This window comes from Carcharodon carcharias, chromosome 16, assembly GCF_017639515.1.
Source record: "Carcharodon carcharias isolate sCarCar2 chromosome 16, sCarCar2.pri, whole genome shotgun sequence".
NCBI classification, from domain to species: domain Eukaryota; kingdom Metazoa; phylum Chordata; class Chondrichthyes; order Lamniformes; family Lamnidae; genus Carcharodon; species Carcharodon carcharias.
In genome coordinates this window covers 75,811,126-75,826,880 of record NC_054482.1, presented here as the reverse complement: position 1 = coordinate 75,826,880, position 15,755 = coordinate 75,811,126, and the positions used below count along the sequence as shown (strand labels likewise).

The 15,755-nt window shown below is 40.0% G+C and overlaps 1 protein-coding gene across 1 annotated transcript in view; it reads right to left on the bottom strand.

Moving 5' to 3' along the window:
* ipo13b (importin 13b) overlaps positions 1 to 15,755 on the bottom strand; it is a 231,266-nt gene that overhangs the window by 108,396 nt on the left and 107,115 nt on the right. Inside the window, exons 13-14 of the mRNA XM_041208611.1 lie at positions 14,505 to 14,642; positions 5,350 to 5,446 (exon numbers count right to left, since the gene is read on the bottom strand). Of these exons, the coding sequence (XP_041064545.1) occupies positions 5,350 to 5,446; positions 14,505 to 14,642 (235 nt within the window). The remainder of the gene's footprint in view (positions 1 to 5,349; positions 5,447 to 14,504; positions 14,643 to 15,755) is intronic.

The window sequence follows — 15,755 nt, the reverse complement described above, 5'->3', positions numbered from 1 at the left end:
TAGATGTCATTTTCTGCATTGGTTAGTGCTATTTCAGTGCTGCAGTAATAAAAGGTTCAAACGTGGAGTTGCAGGAAAGATGAACACAGATTTGGGAGGTAACAACTTCAAGGACTTCAGGGGAAAGGGAGGATGGACTTGGGCAATAATGTGCAAGATCAGAGGAGTCAAGGATGGTTTTTTGAGAAGGGGGTGGTGACCGCTGATTTGAAAGAGAGAAAAAGCACAGTATCCTAGAAGAGGAAACCATTTACAATATCAGCTATCATGGAGCCAGTCAGCAGTTTAGTGGAAAGAGTTGAGAGTAGGAGGTGGGTCTCACGGGCAAGGTGAGCTGAGAAAGGGTATGAGGGAAGAGCATCAATGATACATCTGTTCAAAGACTCCTTTATTGATCAAAATCACTGAGATGTCCCGCTGTGAGTATCCTTTAAATAACCTGTCGGCTAATTTTATATCAATGCCACCCAATTAAATCCCACAACTACACCATGACCTTTTTTATTAATTATGCTGTTTATTCACTGCCCTAACGTACAAACCACAATGGAGTTTGTTAGGAATACTGATAATCTAGTTTGCAAGGTTATTTACCATTTAAATTTCAGCAGACCTGTTACACCCACAGTTTTACTTCATTCATTCTATCTGTTAAATGTCATTCAAGACCAGAACTTTAACAGCAGCCGTTTAAGTGATAGAGCTGGGCATCAATGTCTGTAATAGTCAACTGAATGGATAAACTAGCTTATGTTAATAGGCTTAAAATAACAGCCAACATAGCTTCAGTGCACCAGAATTACTCATTTTACTCCAATGTACTGGATTTATTTGCGTGAACAAACTTTAAACAAATCAACCATTTTCCAGAGTTCGAGTAAAAAGCCCATCAGAATAGGTACATAAAACAGCTTATAAAATAATTTTACACCAACTTCCAAAATAAATGACACTGCATTTCTGCTTTTTACAAGGGTGCACTTTTTCTCTTGAAACACAATATCCATTTGTTTCTACATTTATGCCCACGACAAAGTTCTGTTTCAACTGAATAAAATGTCATCTGGTTCCTGGGTACAAAGAATGTCTGTCGACCATTCAGTTTAACAATGCAATGGCTGATCACCATTAAAAGTTGTATAAAGCGATTTTAAAGAAAGAAGTAATGACTTGTGATCGCTTAATAGATACTGCTGAATCTACCTTAAGATCTTAAGATGTTTTTGATGCTGACATTTTCTGGCTTTGGACATATATAACTGCAAGTGGGGCTAAATGCTTTATTCTCTTTTACTGTCTGAACCAAAATGGTAAGAGCTCTCACAATCTCCAATCATTTGCATAACTTATTCGGTACATCACAACATCTTGGAAATATTTAATATTTAGTATTATATTAACGAACCTCATAAAAGTGAACAGATCACAGGTTTGTAAAATTTGTCAGCCATACTCTCTACAAATGAATCAGTTACACAGAATTGGGACCACTATTTACGGCTCTGGGTTTAGGTTGAAAAATTAAAACCAGAAAGATTCCATTGAATGCTAAGCATTTACGTGCAAATGCTCCTTGAACCATTAGCCCACCCACCTACACATCATCACTTTAGAACCAAAACCTATCTCCCTATACATGTAGGCAATAGCCTTGGAATCATTCTTACCTACACATATAAACTCTGGGAGCCACTTATAATTTTGCCTTGGTTTGGATTGAATTATCTCATCAGAAATTACAATTACGTACAAGGAGCATAAGTCGGGGTGTCTTTTGTTATCTCAATAAAGATTTAAATTATTTATGTAGCTGCCAGATGAAAGCTAAAAGGAGTTGATAAACAAGGGTGTTCCTTGGTGGAAATAGGAATTCTGGGAGAGGTATAAATTATACCACTCTATTCGAGGTATAAATTATTCATTTGGGTCACAGAATCAAATGGGTTGTTCTGAAGGTGCAAGATGACTAATTTGCATTTCTGTTTGGACATCCCAAAGCATGCCACGTTGCCATAGAGATGGTCCGTGGGGGTCAGAAGGTTCCTTCATATGAGTTTGCTTACAGAAGCAAGCAATCAGCAGCTCAGTTTAGGAACAGACAGGTCAGTTGCAGCTCACAGAATCGAGGCTACTGAAATTTAAAAATGCGCCATATCCACTGCCTTACCCTTATCAAGCTCTTTTGCCACACCCTCAAAGAATCTACAAGCACAATGGCAAATCTGAAGATGCTATAACATTAATGAAGGTAAACTGCCAACCTAAACAGGAGGAGCTGTAGGAGAATTTAAACATACTTGGGGATTGGGCAGTCAGGTGGCAGATAAAATTCAACACAGAAGAATACTTAAGTTCAAAATTAATCTGTGGAAATATTAGTTCAGAGGGCAGTAAATGTATGGAACAAGATTCCTGGGGAAATGGTGGAAGCAGAAACCACAAGGACACAAAGAACGAGGAAGGGAAGACCATTTGGCACCTTAAGCTTGCTCCACCATTTGTTAAGGTCTTGACTGATCTGATTTTGGCTTCAATTCCACCTTCCTTTATGCCCTCTACAACCCTTGGCTCCCTTGTCAAGCAAAAATCTAACTCAGCCTTGAATGTATTCAATAACCCAGCCTGCTGATCTCTGGGGAAAAGAATTCCATAAACTAATGATCCTTAGAGAAAACATTTCTCCCAATCGCTGCGTTAAATGGGGAGATCTCTAATTTTTAAACTGTACCCCATAGTTCTAGACTCCCCCTCAAGGGGAAATATCCTTTCAGCATCCACTCTGTCAAATCCCCTACGGATCTTATATATTTCAATAAGATCACCTCTCATTATTCTAAACTCCAATGCGTATATACCCAACATGTTTAACCTTTCCTCATAAACTAATCCCTTCACCCCAGGAATTAGTTGAGTGAACCTTCTCTGAACTGTTTCTAATGCAATTATATCCTTTCTTAAGGAAGGAGACCAAAACTGTAAACAGTACTCCAGATGTGGGCTAGCTAGGGCTCTCTACAATGTAGCAACACTTCCCTACTTTTATACATGTTCCCCTTGAAATAAATAGCAACATTCCATTTGCCTTCCTGATCACTTGCTGTACCTGCATACTAACGTTTTGTGATTTATGTACCAGGACACATGGATTTCTGCAGTCTCTGTCCATTCAAATAATATATTGCTTTTCTGTTCTTCCTGCCAAAGCGGATGTCAAAACAATAATTTGGGTGCAGTATGAGTATTTTGTGACATGTAATATGGCAAGGGCAGCATGCAAGGGAGGAACAGGAAATTCTGGAGCTGTGGTTCTCAAAACTTTCCATCAGTGGCGGCTTTATCTTGCGTCATTTATGGGGACATTGGAGATGAATGGTTATAAGATTGATTGTCACAATTGAGTTTGCCATGATGTACATTATCTAGTCCTTTTTAGAATCATAAAAACATTAATCATAAGACTGCTAAGTTGGTGGAGGGTGAACTAGATAGACTGTGGATCTTTTGCTGACAGGAAGTTTCTTTCTAAGAAAATCATGTTGAGTCACCAAGCCAAAGATAAAGTATAAAAGTATAAAAGCAACAGAATAAAATTTAATTACTTTGCAACTAGGCTGATTCAATTCAACAATGAAAATGAACTGCAAAAAGTTCTGCAATAAGGTAAATAACAGTGTTCAATAAAAGTGTAAAGAAACAGAAGCAAAAGATATAATTCTTTCTAACCATTTGCTTTATTTATAAAAATGGTTATGATTTTTTTTAAATCAAAAAGAACCTAACCATTTCAAGCCTAAACATATGAGCCAAATTTCCATCATATGGTCATCTAATCTGAATACAAGTATATATGACTATAAACTAAAGAAACCACAGAATGCCAATTAGACTAAAATAACTCCTAAATAGTAGGAGCTATGGTTTCCGCTAGGTTGCGCTTCTTCAGTGCATTTCATCTAAAATTGGTCAAATGAGCATAAAAGATTGAGGAATTGCAAGCCTACATTATGTCCAGTGCAAATAGAGTTTCTGCAATCTCCACTGCAAGTTTTAAAAATATCATGTAAGAAGCTGTTAAAAACTAGAGGACTTCCAGATTGACTTAATGAGCATGGGAAGTTTCCCTCAATTGTGCCCACTTGTAAGTCTTTGAGAAGCCCTACAAATTAAGTATCTAAGGCACAAAGGCACTAGTGCCTGTCCTTTAAGTTTTTAAATACTAAAAAATATTTAATTTACTAAAAAACTAGTAGGTGTACACCAGTGATACTAGTTAATGGTTTAGCATAGATTTTTTAAAGCCATTTTCAGTTATTAAAAATCAGGTTACGCACAGGTACTGGATTAGACACCTTTCATAAAAATGCTTATCTTTTGTGATATGCCCAATTCCAGTATTAATAAAACTGTATCAAGTTACCGCTCTTAAATATAAGAATACTTATAATGCAAAGGAAAAAAGTATATTCTAAAACACCACTCAATTACACTGGCTCATGGATGATTTTATGTGATAATGCAAATAAGTTTGAGCAGAAATTTGATCACTCACTTTGGGAAACCAGCACAGTTAGGAGACCATTTTGCACATGGATTGCTGATTGCACTCAAAAGTAGAAACTCTACATAGTTTGTAAATCAGTTGTTTTCCTTATGTTTATAACCTTTCATTTGTTCCCCTCCCAGACCATTTTCCTTAATTTACACTCCCATATTTCCAAATATCCTTTCAACTGACACCTCTCTATTAATGTTCATCTCATTCCATTTGAATTTATTTTCAGGTGAATAAAGTTAATTTTTCACCCATAGGCAACTTTCTTCACAACCTTGAACCTTGCACAAGGGTGGACAATAGCACCACACTGTGATTGACCCTCCAATCATCCCAAAAGAAAACTGCTTGCTTTTCACATTTCAACCCTTCTCTCCATGCGCATGTGTACATACATAAATTACCAATTCATCATACAAAGAAACTGCTGAGAGTGCAAATCAGCTTTTCCTCTAATGCATATTCCATTGTCCATCAGCAATTATTGGAAATCCAAGGTACAAATTCTAATCATAGAGCATGGTTAACACTGGCAGTTTTCAAGCAGCGATACATTAACATATTTGATGCGTATAATAAAGACTCCTTCATCTCAAATTAGATGTTGAGTTTTTATTTCTTTAATTCAGACAGGAGTACAAGGCTGCACTAAACTTACTGAATATCACAGAAACTGGGAAACTCATATTGGAAACCACTAGTTTGATCGCTATGGTTCGGACACAACCACAAATAAAAATTTGGTAGTACACATTAGAATTTCCAAATGATCCACATTTAAAAATATGGTCACCTACCTTGTTGGAAAATTGAGAGGGTCACAGATGTAACGAGAAGGAATAGAGCCTTTACTGGGACAAAGTGGGTTGAATCATTGGCAAATATATGCACCAGCTGAAAAAGACAACAGCCCAAATATATTTATATAGGCAGAGTCACATTGTCAAAATTAAAAAAGGTGATAAAAAAAAGTTCCATGAGAATAATAGCTAACCTCAAAATGAAAGAGCATTGCAGACACTGCTGTTGGGAACTTACTTTGATAATATCAATCTGGAGCAATTTAAACTCATCATACACACTGGAGTAACATTCGTGCAACACAAGTGCCAGACAATGCCCATCTCCAACAAGAGAGAATCTAACCATCTCCCTTTAACGTTCAATAGCATTACCATCGCTGAGTTTCCCTCTATCAACATCCTGGGGGTTACCATTGACCAGAAAATGAACTGGACCAGTCATATAAATACTGTGTCTACAAGAGCAGGTCAGAGCCTAGGAATTCTATAGCGAGTAACTCACCTCCTGACTCTCCAAAGCTTGTTGACCATCTATAAGGCACAAATCAGGAGTGTGATGGAATACTTTCTATTTGCCTGGATGAGTGCAGTTCCAGTAACATTCAAGAAGCTCGACACCATTCAGAACAAAGCAGCCTGCTTGATTGGCACCCCATCCACCACCTTAACCATTCACTCCTTCCTCCACTGATGAACAGTGGCAGCAATCTGTACCATCTACAAGATGCAATGCCGCAACTCACCAACGCACCTTTGAAGGCACCTTCTAAACCAGTGAACTCTGCCACCTAGAAGGACAAGAGCAACAAATGCATGGGAACACAACCACCTGCAATTTCCCCTCCAAGCCAAACACCATCCTGACTTGGAACTATATCACCGTTCCTTCACTGTCGCTGGGTCAAAATCCTGGAACTTCCTTCCTTACAGCACTGCCAGTGTACCTGCACCACATGGACTTCAGAGGTTCAAGAAGGTGACCACCACCTTCTCAAGGATTATTAGGGATGGGCAATAAATGCTGACCTAGCCAGCAACACCCACATCCCATGAACAAATAAATGAAAAAAATGTTTGCAAAGGATGGATTAGCTTAACAGCGAGTGTCCAATTTCTAGATATATCCATTGTCCTAGCTCTACTTTTGGTGTGAGATTTAGTACGGCATGGCATAATTTGATCAGCTTGAAGCATGGTCCAAAGGGAAAACTAATCCAAGTATACTCGTAACATTTTGGGATTTTCTGAACACTTTTCCACAGCGAACATTGGAACAGAAAAAAAAGTTGGATTTGAAAAGCGAAGTGCATCTCTCCCCATCTCTATAACCTCCTCCAGCCCTACAACACTCCACATTCCCAAAACTTCTCCATTTCAACCTCTTGCACACCCCTGCTTTTTTTTTTTAAAATCACTCCACCACTGGCAGCAGTGCCTTCAGATAAGTGGGTCTCTGAAATACCCTGCTCAAGATTCACCTCTTTTTTGATAATGTTTCTGTGAAAGACATCGGGATGTTTTATCGGTGCTATATAAATGCAATTATTACTGTTGTTGTGGGGTGAATCCCATCAGAACAGTTGCTCTATATGTTTACTGACAGCATCTTAAATGGTTTGTATCTGGCTTCATCTAACCAAGTGTATTCTCAGTTCAGCTTCAAAGAGATTGAAAGAATACCTGAGAATATCTGGTTCAGATCACACGACTATTCTAATGTTACCTCTGTGCTCACAATCATAATCTTGGATATTGGGCAGTGTGGGCACAGCTAAAAAACAAAAGACACTCAGCCTACTTATGGGGTGGCTAATGCCTCTGGACAAGACAATATCTAAGGCAAGTTCCTAAACTTGCAACAGACCTACTCAAGATCAATGTCATACTACAATATTAGCAGCATGAGGACAGCTTTCTTTCCAATAATTCCCTCAACAATTGTGAGTTAAATGGCAGGTGCACATTGCAACATTCTGCAGATACGGCACTTCATTCCTTGGAAAAATACACAATTTTTTGTAATATTGTTATAATACTGTGCATATATGGTTAAGTTTTGAAGTTGTACTGAATAATTACTATAGATTAAGCTACATGAGCAAACATTTTTGAGAACTGTAACTTTTTTTGTTTTGAAATATAGGTCTATGGAAAACTAAATGCATATTTCAAGGAAGTTTTCAATTAAATACTTAACGCAGTAATATGATTTTTTCCTCTCAATTTCTTCGGGTGCAAAATGGCTGAGATTGAAATGAGGAAATGCCCATTCCTCCTCTTTCTCTTGCAGTTCACCCACCTGACCCTCAACCACATTGTAGCCAATTTAGGAAAGTCTCTTAGAACTGCTTACCTGACTACATCAGAAAATCATGTATAGTACTAGGATACTGTGGTAACCCATAAATCCTTTTAGGTCCAGCTAAACCTCAAACAGTGGAAATATCTTCTGCTATCAGGAATACCTGTCTGTCTCCCTTTTTGAAGGGCTGCAATAACTGCATATGTATCACATGCTGCAATGATCTGTTCCATGGGCAGTGACTTTCTGAATGTAAATACTTATGACATCTAAATTAACCTTGTGTCCAAAAATTGTATGTATATGCCCTATACACCTACAATCCCTAACCATCAAATAACCAATGCAGCAGAGCAGAATCTAATCCATTTGTCATTTTAAAAACCTCCCATCTTAAGCATACCCTAAAGAAGCCTACCTATAAAATCTAAAATGAGTCACTCCCCTCCACATCTTCTGTAGAATCTAAGTAGCTCCACTTGTGGGGAGTATAACTGGAGACAATACTCAAGTACTCCATATAAAAGTAGTGTTCAAAGTTGAAGTGTAGTATTCCTACATTATCACATCCAGGAAATACAACCTAATGCTCAATTTGCCTTCCTAATGGCCATGATCCACCTGTGAAATTTTCATGATTTATTGATTGATTCGCAGATCCCTCTCTTGGTCTTTAGCCTTTAACATATATTCACGCACAGTATAAACGTGGATGGAGTTTCCAAAACCTAATTACACCACAGAGCACGTACCCACATAGAAATAGATGAGGCTTATAATTTCTTTCTGTACACGTATACATGTAATATATACATCCATATACTTGTCTAGTTGTAAACTAATACAGCTACTGAAGGAAGTAGAAAATAATTTGAGTCATTTGATTTGTGATGCTTGGTAGCTTTTCGTACCCACTTATTAAACAGAAGTAACTTTTGGCCAGTTCATATTGATTAATGGAATCATTGAGTTCACCAACTAACAGTGGCCCTAACCACTATTTCCAACCCTGATCAGAAAAAATACACACTTACTTTCCTCTGACTTTTCTGAGCAATCTTCTGATGGAGGATCCTGCAAACCTAGTCAGCGCAAGAAATCTCATAGTGGAGAGAATTCATGCTGAAACAACGCCCATTTGTGGCAATAGCTGCCATATTCTGGTAAGCGAAGAGTTTAAATGTCTCAAAGCTTCTTTGAAAAGTTACAAAGAGTAGGCACGTGTGTAAGGGGGTAGGCTGGTTGGTGGGTAGGGTGATAAGGTTGGGTCAGGTTGGGGGTTGAAGGGGGAGTCAGGGAATTGGGGGGGATCACTGCGAGTGATCTGGGCATCAGTTGTAGACTTACCCAGGTATTAGATTAGGTTTTAATCTGTCTAGCATTTCCGGGGTAACTAACCAGGTAAATAAATTGAGACTGTCCAAAGTCTCCGACTCTTAGAATTGGAGACTATTTCGGAGGGTCCCAGGTTGTGGGGGAATTGCCTATCGGAAGTTCAAACTTCCTGAGTAATTCCCACAGAGTCATTGCGTCAGGACTTCCTAGAGGTCCCGAAGCTATCTGGAGGCCAGAAGACCTAGCCTCCAATATTCCAGCCAACCACCAGCTTTTGCTCTTTGAAAACTTTTGAATTGGGTTTGAGGTATATGATCTTATGAATGAAAAATGTGTATTGATTAGATATGCCTGTGAACCAAGTTAGGACTTGCCAGGTTTTTGATTGGACTACTGTTATTGATAAATCATGTTTCAGATTTTCTTCATTCCTTCCCTGAAAATGCTACTCATGCTGGGCCATAGAAGCATAGAAAATAGGAGCAGGAGTAGGCTATTCAGCCCTTCAAGCCTGCTCCGCCATTCGTCACGATCATGTCTAATCATCCAACTCAATAGCATGCCCCCACTTTCTCCCCATATCCTTTGATCCCTTTCGCCCCAAGAACTATATCCAACTCCTTCCTGAAAACATACAATGTTTTGGCCACAACTACTTTCTGTGGTAGCGAATTCCATAGGCTCACCGCTCTCTGGGTGAAGAAATTTCTCCTCATCTCAGTCCTAAATGGTCTACCCCGTATCCTCAAACTGTGACCCCTAGTTCTGGACTCCCCCACCATCAGGAACATCCTTCCTGCATCTACCGTGTCTAGTCCTGTTAGAATTTTATAGGTTTCTATGAGATCCCCCCCCCCCCCCCCCCCCCCACCCCCCCCCCGCCCCCACCACCCCCCCTCCACCACCACCACCCAAATCTTCTGAACTCCAGCGAATATAATCCTAACTGACTCAAGCTCTCCTCATATGTCAGTCCCGCCATCCCAGGAATCAGTCAGTTAAATCTTCGTTGCACTCCCTCTATAGCAAGAACATCCTTCCTCAAATAAGGAGACTAAAACTGCACACAATATTCCAGGTGTGGTCTCACCAAGACCCTGTATAATTGCAGCAAGATATTCCTGCTCCTGTACTCGAATCTTCTCGTTCTGAAGGCCAACATACCATTTGCCTTCTTTACCACCTGCTGCACCTGGACACTCAGGTCTCGCTGTATGTCCCCCTCTCTCAATTTATAGCCATTCAGATAATAATCTGCCTTCCTGTTTTTGCTACCAAAGTGGATAACCTCACATTTATCCACATTATATTGCATCTGCCATTCATTTACCTACTCGCTCAGCTTGTCCAAATCACACTGAAGCATTTCTGCATCCTCCTCACAGCTCACCCTCCCACCCAGCTTTGCGTCATCTGCAAATTTGGAGATATTACATTTATTTCCCTCATCTAAATCATTAATATGTATTGTGAATAGCTGGGGTCCCAGCACCGATCCCTGCGGTACCCCACTAGTCAATGCCTGCCATTCGGAAAAAGACCCGTTTATTCCTACTCTTTGTTTCCTATCTGCCAACCAGTTTTCTATCCATCTCAATACACTACCCCCAATCCCATGTGCTTTAATTTTACATCTTAATCTCTTATGTAGGACTTTGTAGAAAGCCTTCTGAAAGTCCAAATAAACCACATCCACTGGCTCCCCCTCATCAACTCTACTAGTTACATCCTCGAAAAATTCCAGTAGATTTGTCAAGCATGATTTCCTTTTCGTAAATCCATGCTGACTCTGTCCGATTCTGCCATTGCTTTCCAAGTGCTCAGCTATTAAATCTTTTATGATGGACTCTAGAATTTTCCCCACTACCGATGTCAGGCTGACTGGTCTATAATTCCCTGTCTTCTCTCTATATCCCTTTTTAAATAGTGGGGTTACATTAGCTGCCCTCCAATCTGTAGGAACTATTCCAGAGTCTATAGAATCTTGGAAGATGACCATCAATTATCAGGCCCTGGGGATTTATCGGCCTTCACTCCCATCAATTTCCCCAACACCATTTTCCTACTAATTCTGATTTCTTTCCTCTCACTAAACCCTGTGTTCCCCAAAATTTCTGGTATGTTATTTGGTCCTCCTTTGTGAAGAGAGAACCAAAGTATGTATTTTGTTGGTCAGCCACTTCTTTGTTGCCCATTATAAATTCCCCTGTTTTTGACTGTAAGGGACCTACATGTCTTCACATACCTATAGAAACTTTTACAGTCAGTTTTTATGTTCCCCACAAGCTTACTCTCGTACTTTATGTTCCCCTTCTTAATCAATCCCTTGGTCCCCCTTTGCTGAATTCTAAATTGCTCCCAATCCTCAGGTCTGTTGTTTTTTCTGGCCAATTTGTATGCCTCTTCCTTGTATTTAATACCGTATCTAAGTTCCCTTGTAAGCCATGGTTTGGCCACCTTTCCTGTTTTACTTTTGCACCAGACAGGAATAAACAATTGTTGCACTTCACCCATGCGCTCTTTGAATGTTTGTCAATCCTATCCACCGTCATCCCTATAAGTAACGTTTCCCAATCCATCATAGCCAACTCACTCCTCATACCATCGTAGTTTCTTTTATTAGGATTCAGGACCCTCGTCTCAGAAGCAAACACGTCACTCTCCATCTTGATGAAGAATTCTATCATATTATGGTCGCTCATCCCCAAAGGGCCTTGCACAACAAGATTGTCAATTATTCCTTTCTCATTACACAATACCCAGTCTAGGATGGCCTGTTCGCTAGTTGATGCCTCAATGTATTGGTCCAGAAAACCATACCCTCCAGGAATTCCCCCTCTATGGCATTGTTACTAACATGAATTTGCCCAATCTATATGCAGATTAAAGTCACCCATAATTACAGATGTTCCTTTATTGCATGTGTCTCTAATTTCCTGTTAAATGCCATTCCCAACATCACCACTACAGTTTGGGGGTCTATATACACCCCCCACTAACGTTTTTTGCCCCTTAGTGTTCCTCAGCTCTACCCATACAGATTCCACATCGTTGGAGCTAATATTTTTCCTCACTATTGTGTTTATTTCCTCTTTAACCAGCAATGCAACTCCACCACCTTTTCCTTTTTGTCTGTCCTTCCTAAATACTGAATACCTTTGGATGTTCAGTTCCCATCCCTGGTCACCCTGCAGCCATGTCTCTGTAATCCCGACTATATCATACCTGTTTACATCTATTTGCGCAGTTAACTCATCCACTTTATTGCAAATGCTCCTCGCGTTAAGGCACAAAGCCTTAAGGCTTGTCGTTTTAACATTACTTGTCCCATTCCCACCATTTTTCACTGAGGCCCTATTTGATTCTTGCTCTTGATTTCTCTGCCTATCACTTTTCTCATTCCCCTTTGTCTTTTGTTCTTGTCCTTAATTCCCTCTGCGCTGACTCCTTGCATAGGTTCCCATCCCCCTGCCATTTTAGTTTAACCCCCCCCAACCACTCTAGCAAATATTCCCCCTAGGACATCAGTCCCGGTCCTGCCCAGGTGTAACCCGTCCAGTCTGTACTGGTCCCACCTCCCCAAGAACCGGTCACAATGTCCCAGGAATCTGAAAGCCTCCCCCTCACACCATCTCTTCAGCTAAGTATTCATCCGATACTTCCTGCTATTTCTATTCTGACTAGCACGTGGCACTGGTAGTAGTCCTGAGATCACTACCTTTGAGGTCCTACTTTTCAACTTACTTCCTAACTCCCTATATTCTGCTTTTAGGACCTCATCCTTTTTTTACCTATGTCGTTTGTGCCAATGTGTACCACGACATGGCTGTTCACCTTCCCCCTTCAGAATGTCCTGTAGCCGCTCTGAAACATCCTTGACCCTAGCACCAAGGAGGCAACGTACCATCCTGGAGTCTCATTTACAGCAACAGAAATGCCTATCTATTCCCCTGACAATTGAATCCCCTATAACTAATGCATTCCCACACGTTTTACTCTCCCCCTGTGCAGCAGAGCCAACCGGGATGCAACGAATTTGGCTGAGAGGCCATTCCCCTCAACAGTATCAAAAGCAGTATATCTGTGTTGCAGGGGAACAGCCACAGGAGATTCCTGCACTGCCTGCCTAGCCCTCTTGCTCTGCCTGGTAGTCACCCATTCTTTTCCTGCCTGTGGACTCTTAGCCTGCAGTGTGACCACCTCTCTATACGTGCTATCCATGATACTCTTCACCTCGCAGATGCTCCACAGTGTCCCCAGCCGCCACTCCAGCTCCAAAACCGGGCTTCCAGGAGCTGCAGCTGGAGACACTTCCTGCACACATGCTGGCCCCGGGCACTGGAAATGTTCCCAGCTTCCCACATAGAGCAGGAGGAGCACACCACGGCTTTGAACTCCTGCCATGACTTACCTCTTTAAATTAACCCTTTTGGAAGATACTTAATATCAAATAATATCAATTACTCTAGGGCCCTTCTTCCCTGCTCCTCGTTGTTACAGAATATAGCCCTTACAAGCGATGAACAACAAAATAAGACCTTAAAAACTATAAGCGATAAAAGTAATAAATATTTACCTGACCATACTCACGGTTCTCAAAGGATCACCTCGCTCCTTCCTCACCGAACTCCCTCAGTCACCAAACCCCAACTTAGGCACCCTACTGCAGCCCAAAGCAGCACTCCCGTGCAGACAAAGTCAGCACTGTAAAATGGCCTGTTTTTATATTCTCTGAATCTAGCCTCTGAAAACCTGTTTAAGCCAGTTATCTAATTAACTAGTTGTAGTTGCAAGCAGAGCATGTATAAATCCTGTTTTAAAGTTGGCCTAAAACTCACCTTCTTCCAACCCAAACAGCAACTTGTAGTTAACTACTAAATTAAAGAAAGACTAGACTTTAGAAATAAGTTAAACCTTAAATTCCCTCAGTCACCAAACTCCAACTTAAGCATTCTACTGCAGCCCAAAGCAGCACTCCAGTGCAGACCTAGCCATAGTTTCATGGACACAGGCAATCCCATACCTCTCCCAAGTGGCCTTTCTCCAGTGTGAATTTAGATAGTGAGAACATCATGGTTGGGCCTGACCCTCTGCTCATTCAAACTGCATAAATGTAGTTTCCAGCAGGCCACTTAATTGTAATTATATGCAAAAACTTTGGATAACTTTTTCCCCTTGCCTAGCTCAAGACAGAGTCCAATTCTAAAGTGCCTACTGTTACTCAATTGCAAATCACATAACCTAACACCAGGGAATGAAGCTGTACCTAGCTGGTGGTTTTAATCCCACTAGTTAATTATTTCATGAATTTAAAATATTATTTCACAAGTATGTTATATGGCCAGGATACATTTGACAAGCTGTACCCTATCAGAAGGGCACTTAGAAGAATCTAAAATTGTGTTAAAACTCAAAAAAAATGTAAATTTTCCTCTCATTGCAGAACAAAGTAAAATTCATTCAGTTGGTTCAATTTAAGAGCTTTGAGTCAAATAATATGCATGGATTCTACCTGTCGTGTTAGTTCCAATGCAGATGCCTGTGGGATGGTACTGTACATCTGACCCAGCATTTCTGAAAGCTGTGGAATCATGGGAGCAAAATCATCCAGAAGAGTTTTCACAGACTTTTCAAAGATTGCACAAACAGCCTGGAAAGAAAAAAGAAAATAAATCCCAATTATCATAGTACAAATATTCAAATAAGTTATTTTTATTCATCAGAGTCAAATATAGGGCTAACACCGACAGGAACTTTTATGAAGCAAAACTTTGTTTTAGAGGCGAGGCTTTCCTAACTTTTTTCTTCCATTTTAAATTCCCTGCATTGTACACCATAGCCTTTGCTGCCTCGGACTGTGGGCTAGAGATCCACCATAAAAATCTCTGTAATACTGTTGGCATGGGGTTTTGCCCTTTGATCAGCCCAAATATATGGCAGAAAAACATCTTGTTTCTACAAAATGGTCTCCATGGATTGCTTGGGTGAAATTGGAATACCTTAATGTGGTGAAATGAGATTGAGTCTTCATAACAGAATTAAGAGTTTTACAACACAAGAGACCAATCGGCATTTCTTCCCTCTATCAGTTCTCTGCACTAGCCACTTAGTACAGGGGAATGGATCTTTCTGCATATCCACTTAAATTGTTCTTTTTCAAATGTTTATCCACTTATTTTCAAACAAGAGGCATTTTTAACAATCCTTTGGACAAAAAAAAGTATCCTAAGCGTTCGGTTTGTTTTCTCGATGCTGACCTTAAGCTTATGTCCTCTAGTTAACAGAGAGTTAGCTCCACCACCCCAATTTACCTTATCTCCTCTTGGCATAACCATTAATTTATACATGCTTAGCATTGCCTTGGTTTTTTTTTTAAAACTATATAATCCTATTTATTAAATCTTAGTATTTTAAACAACAGCTTTTATAAAGTGGGAAGACCAATTAATGAGTTGTGTATCTGAAACTCTAAGGAGGTCATTTTAATCTAATCCACCCCTCGAGAAACTTACCCACCCAACCTAGTGACTTTTACACCTAGCAAGCTAGGTTAAAATTATACCTGCCCTCAACTCCTTTGAAATTTTTATTATTTAGTGTAAATGTTCTCTCTGCATTCTCCCTCCTAAAACGTAACCTCTCATTTTTCTGCATTAAATCTCATCTGGCTTCTATTTACCAAAGCTACTAATTCGTGTTCCACTTCAAGCTGTTACAGTCCCCTTCACTTTTAACCACGTTTCCTATTTTTGTGTTGTCTACA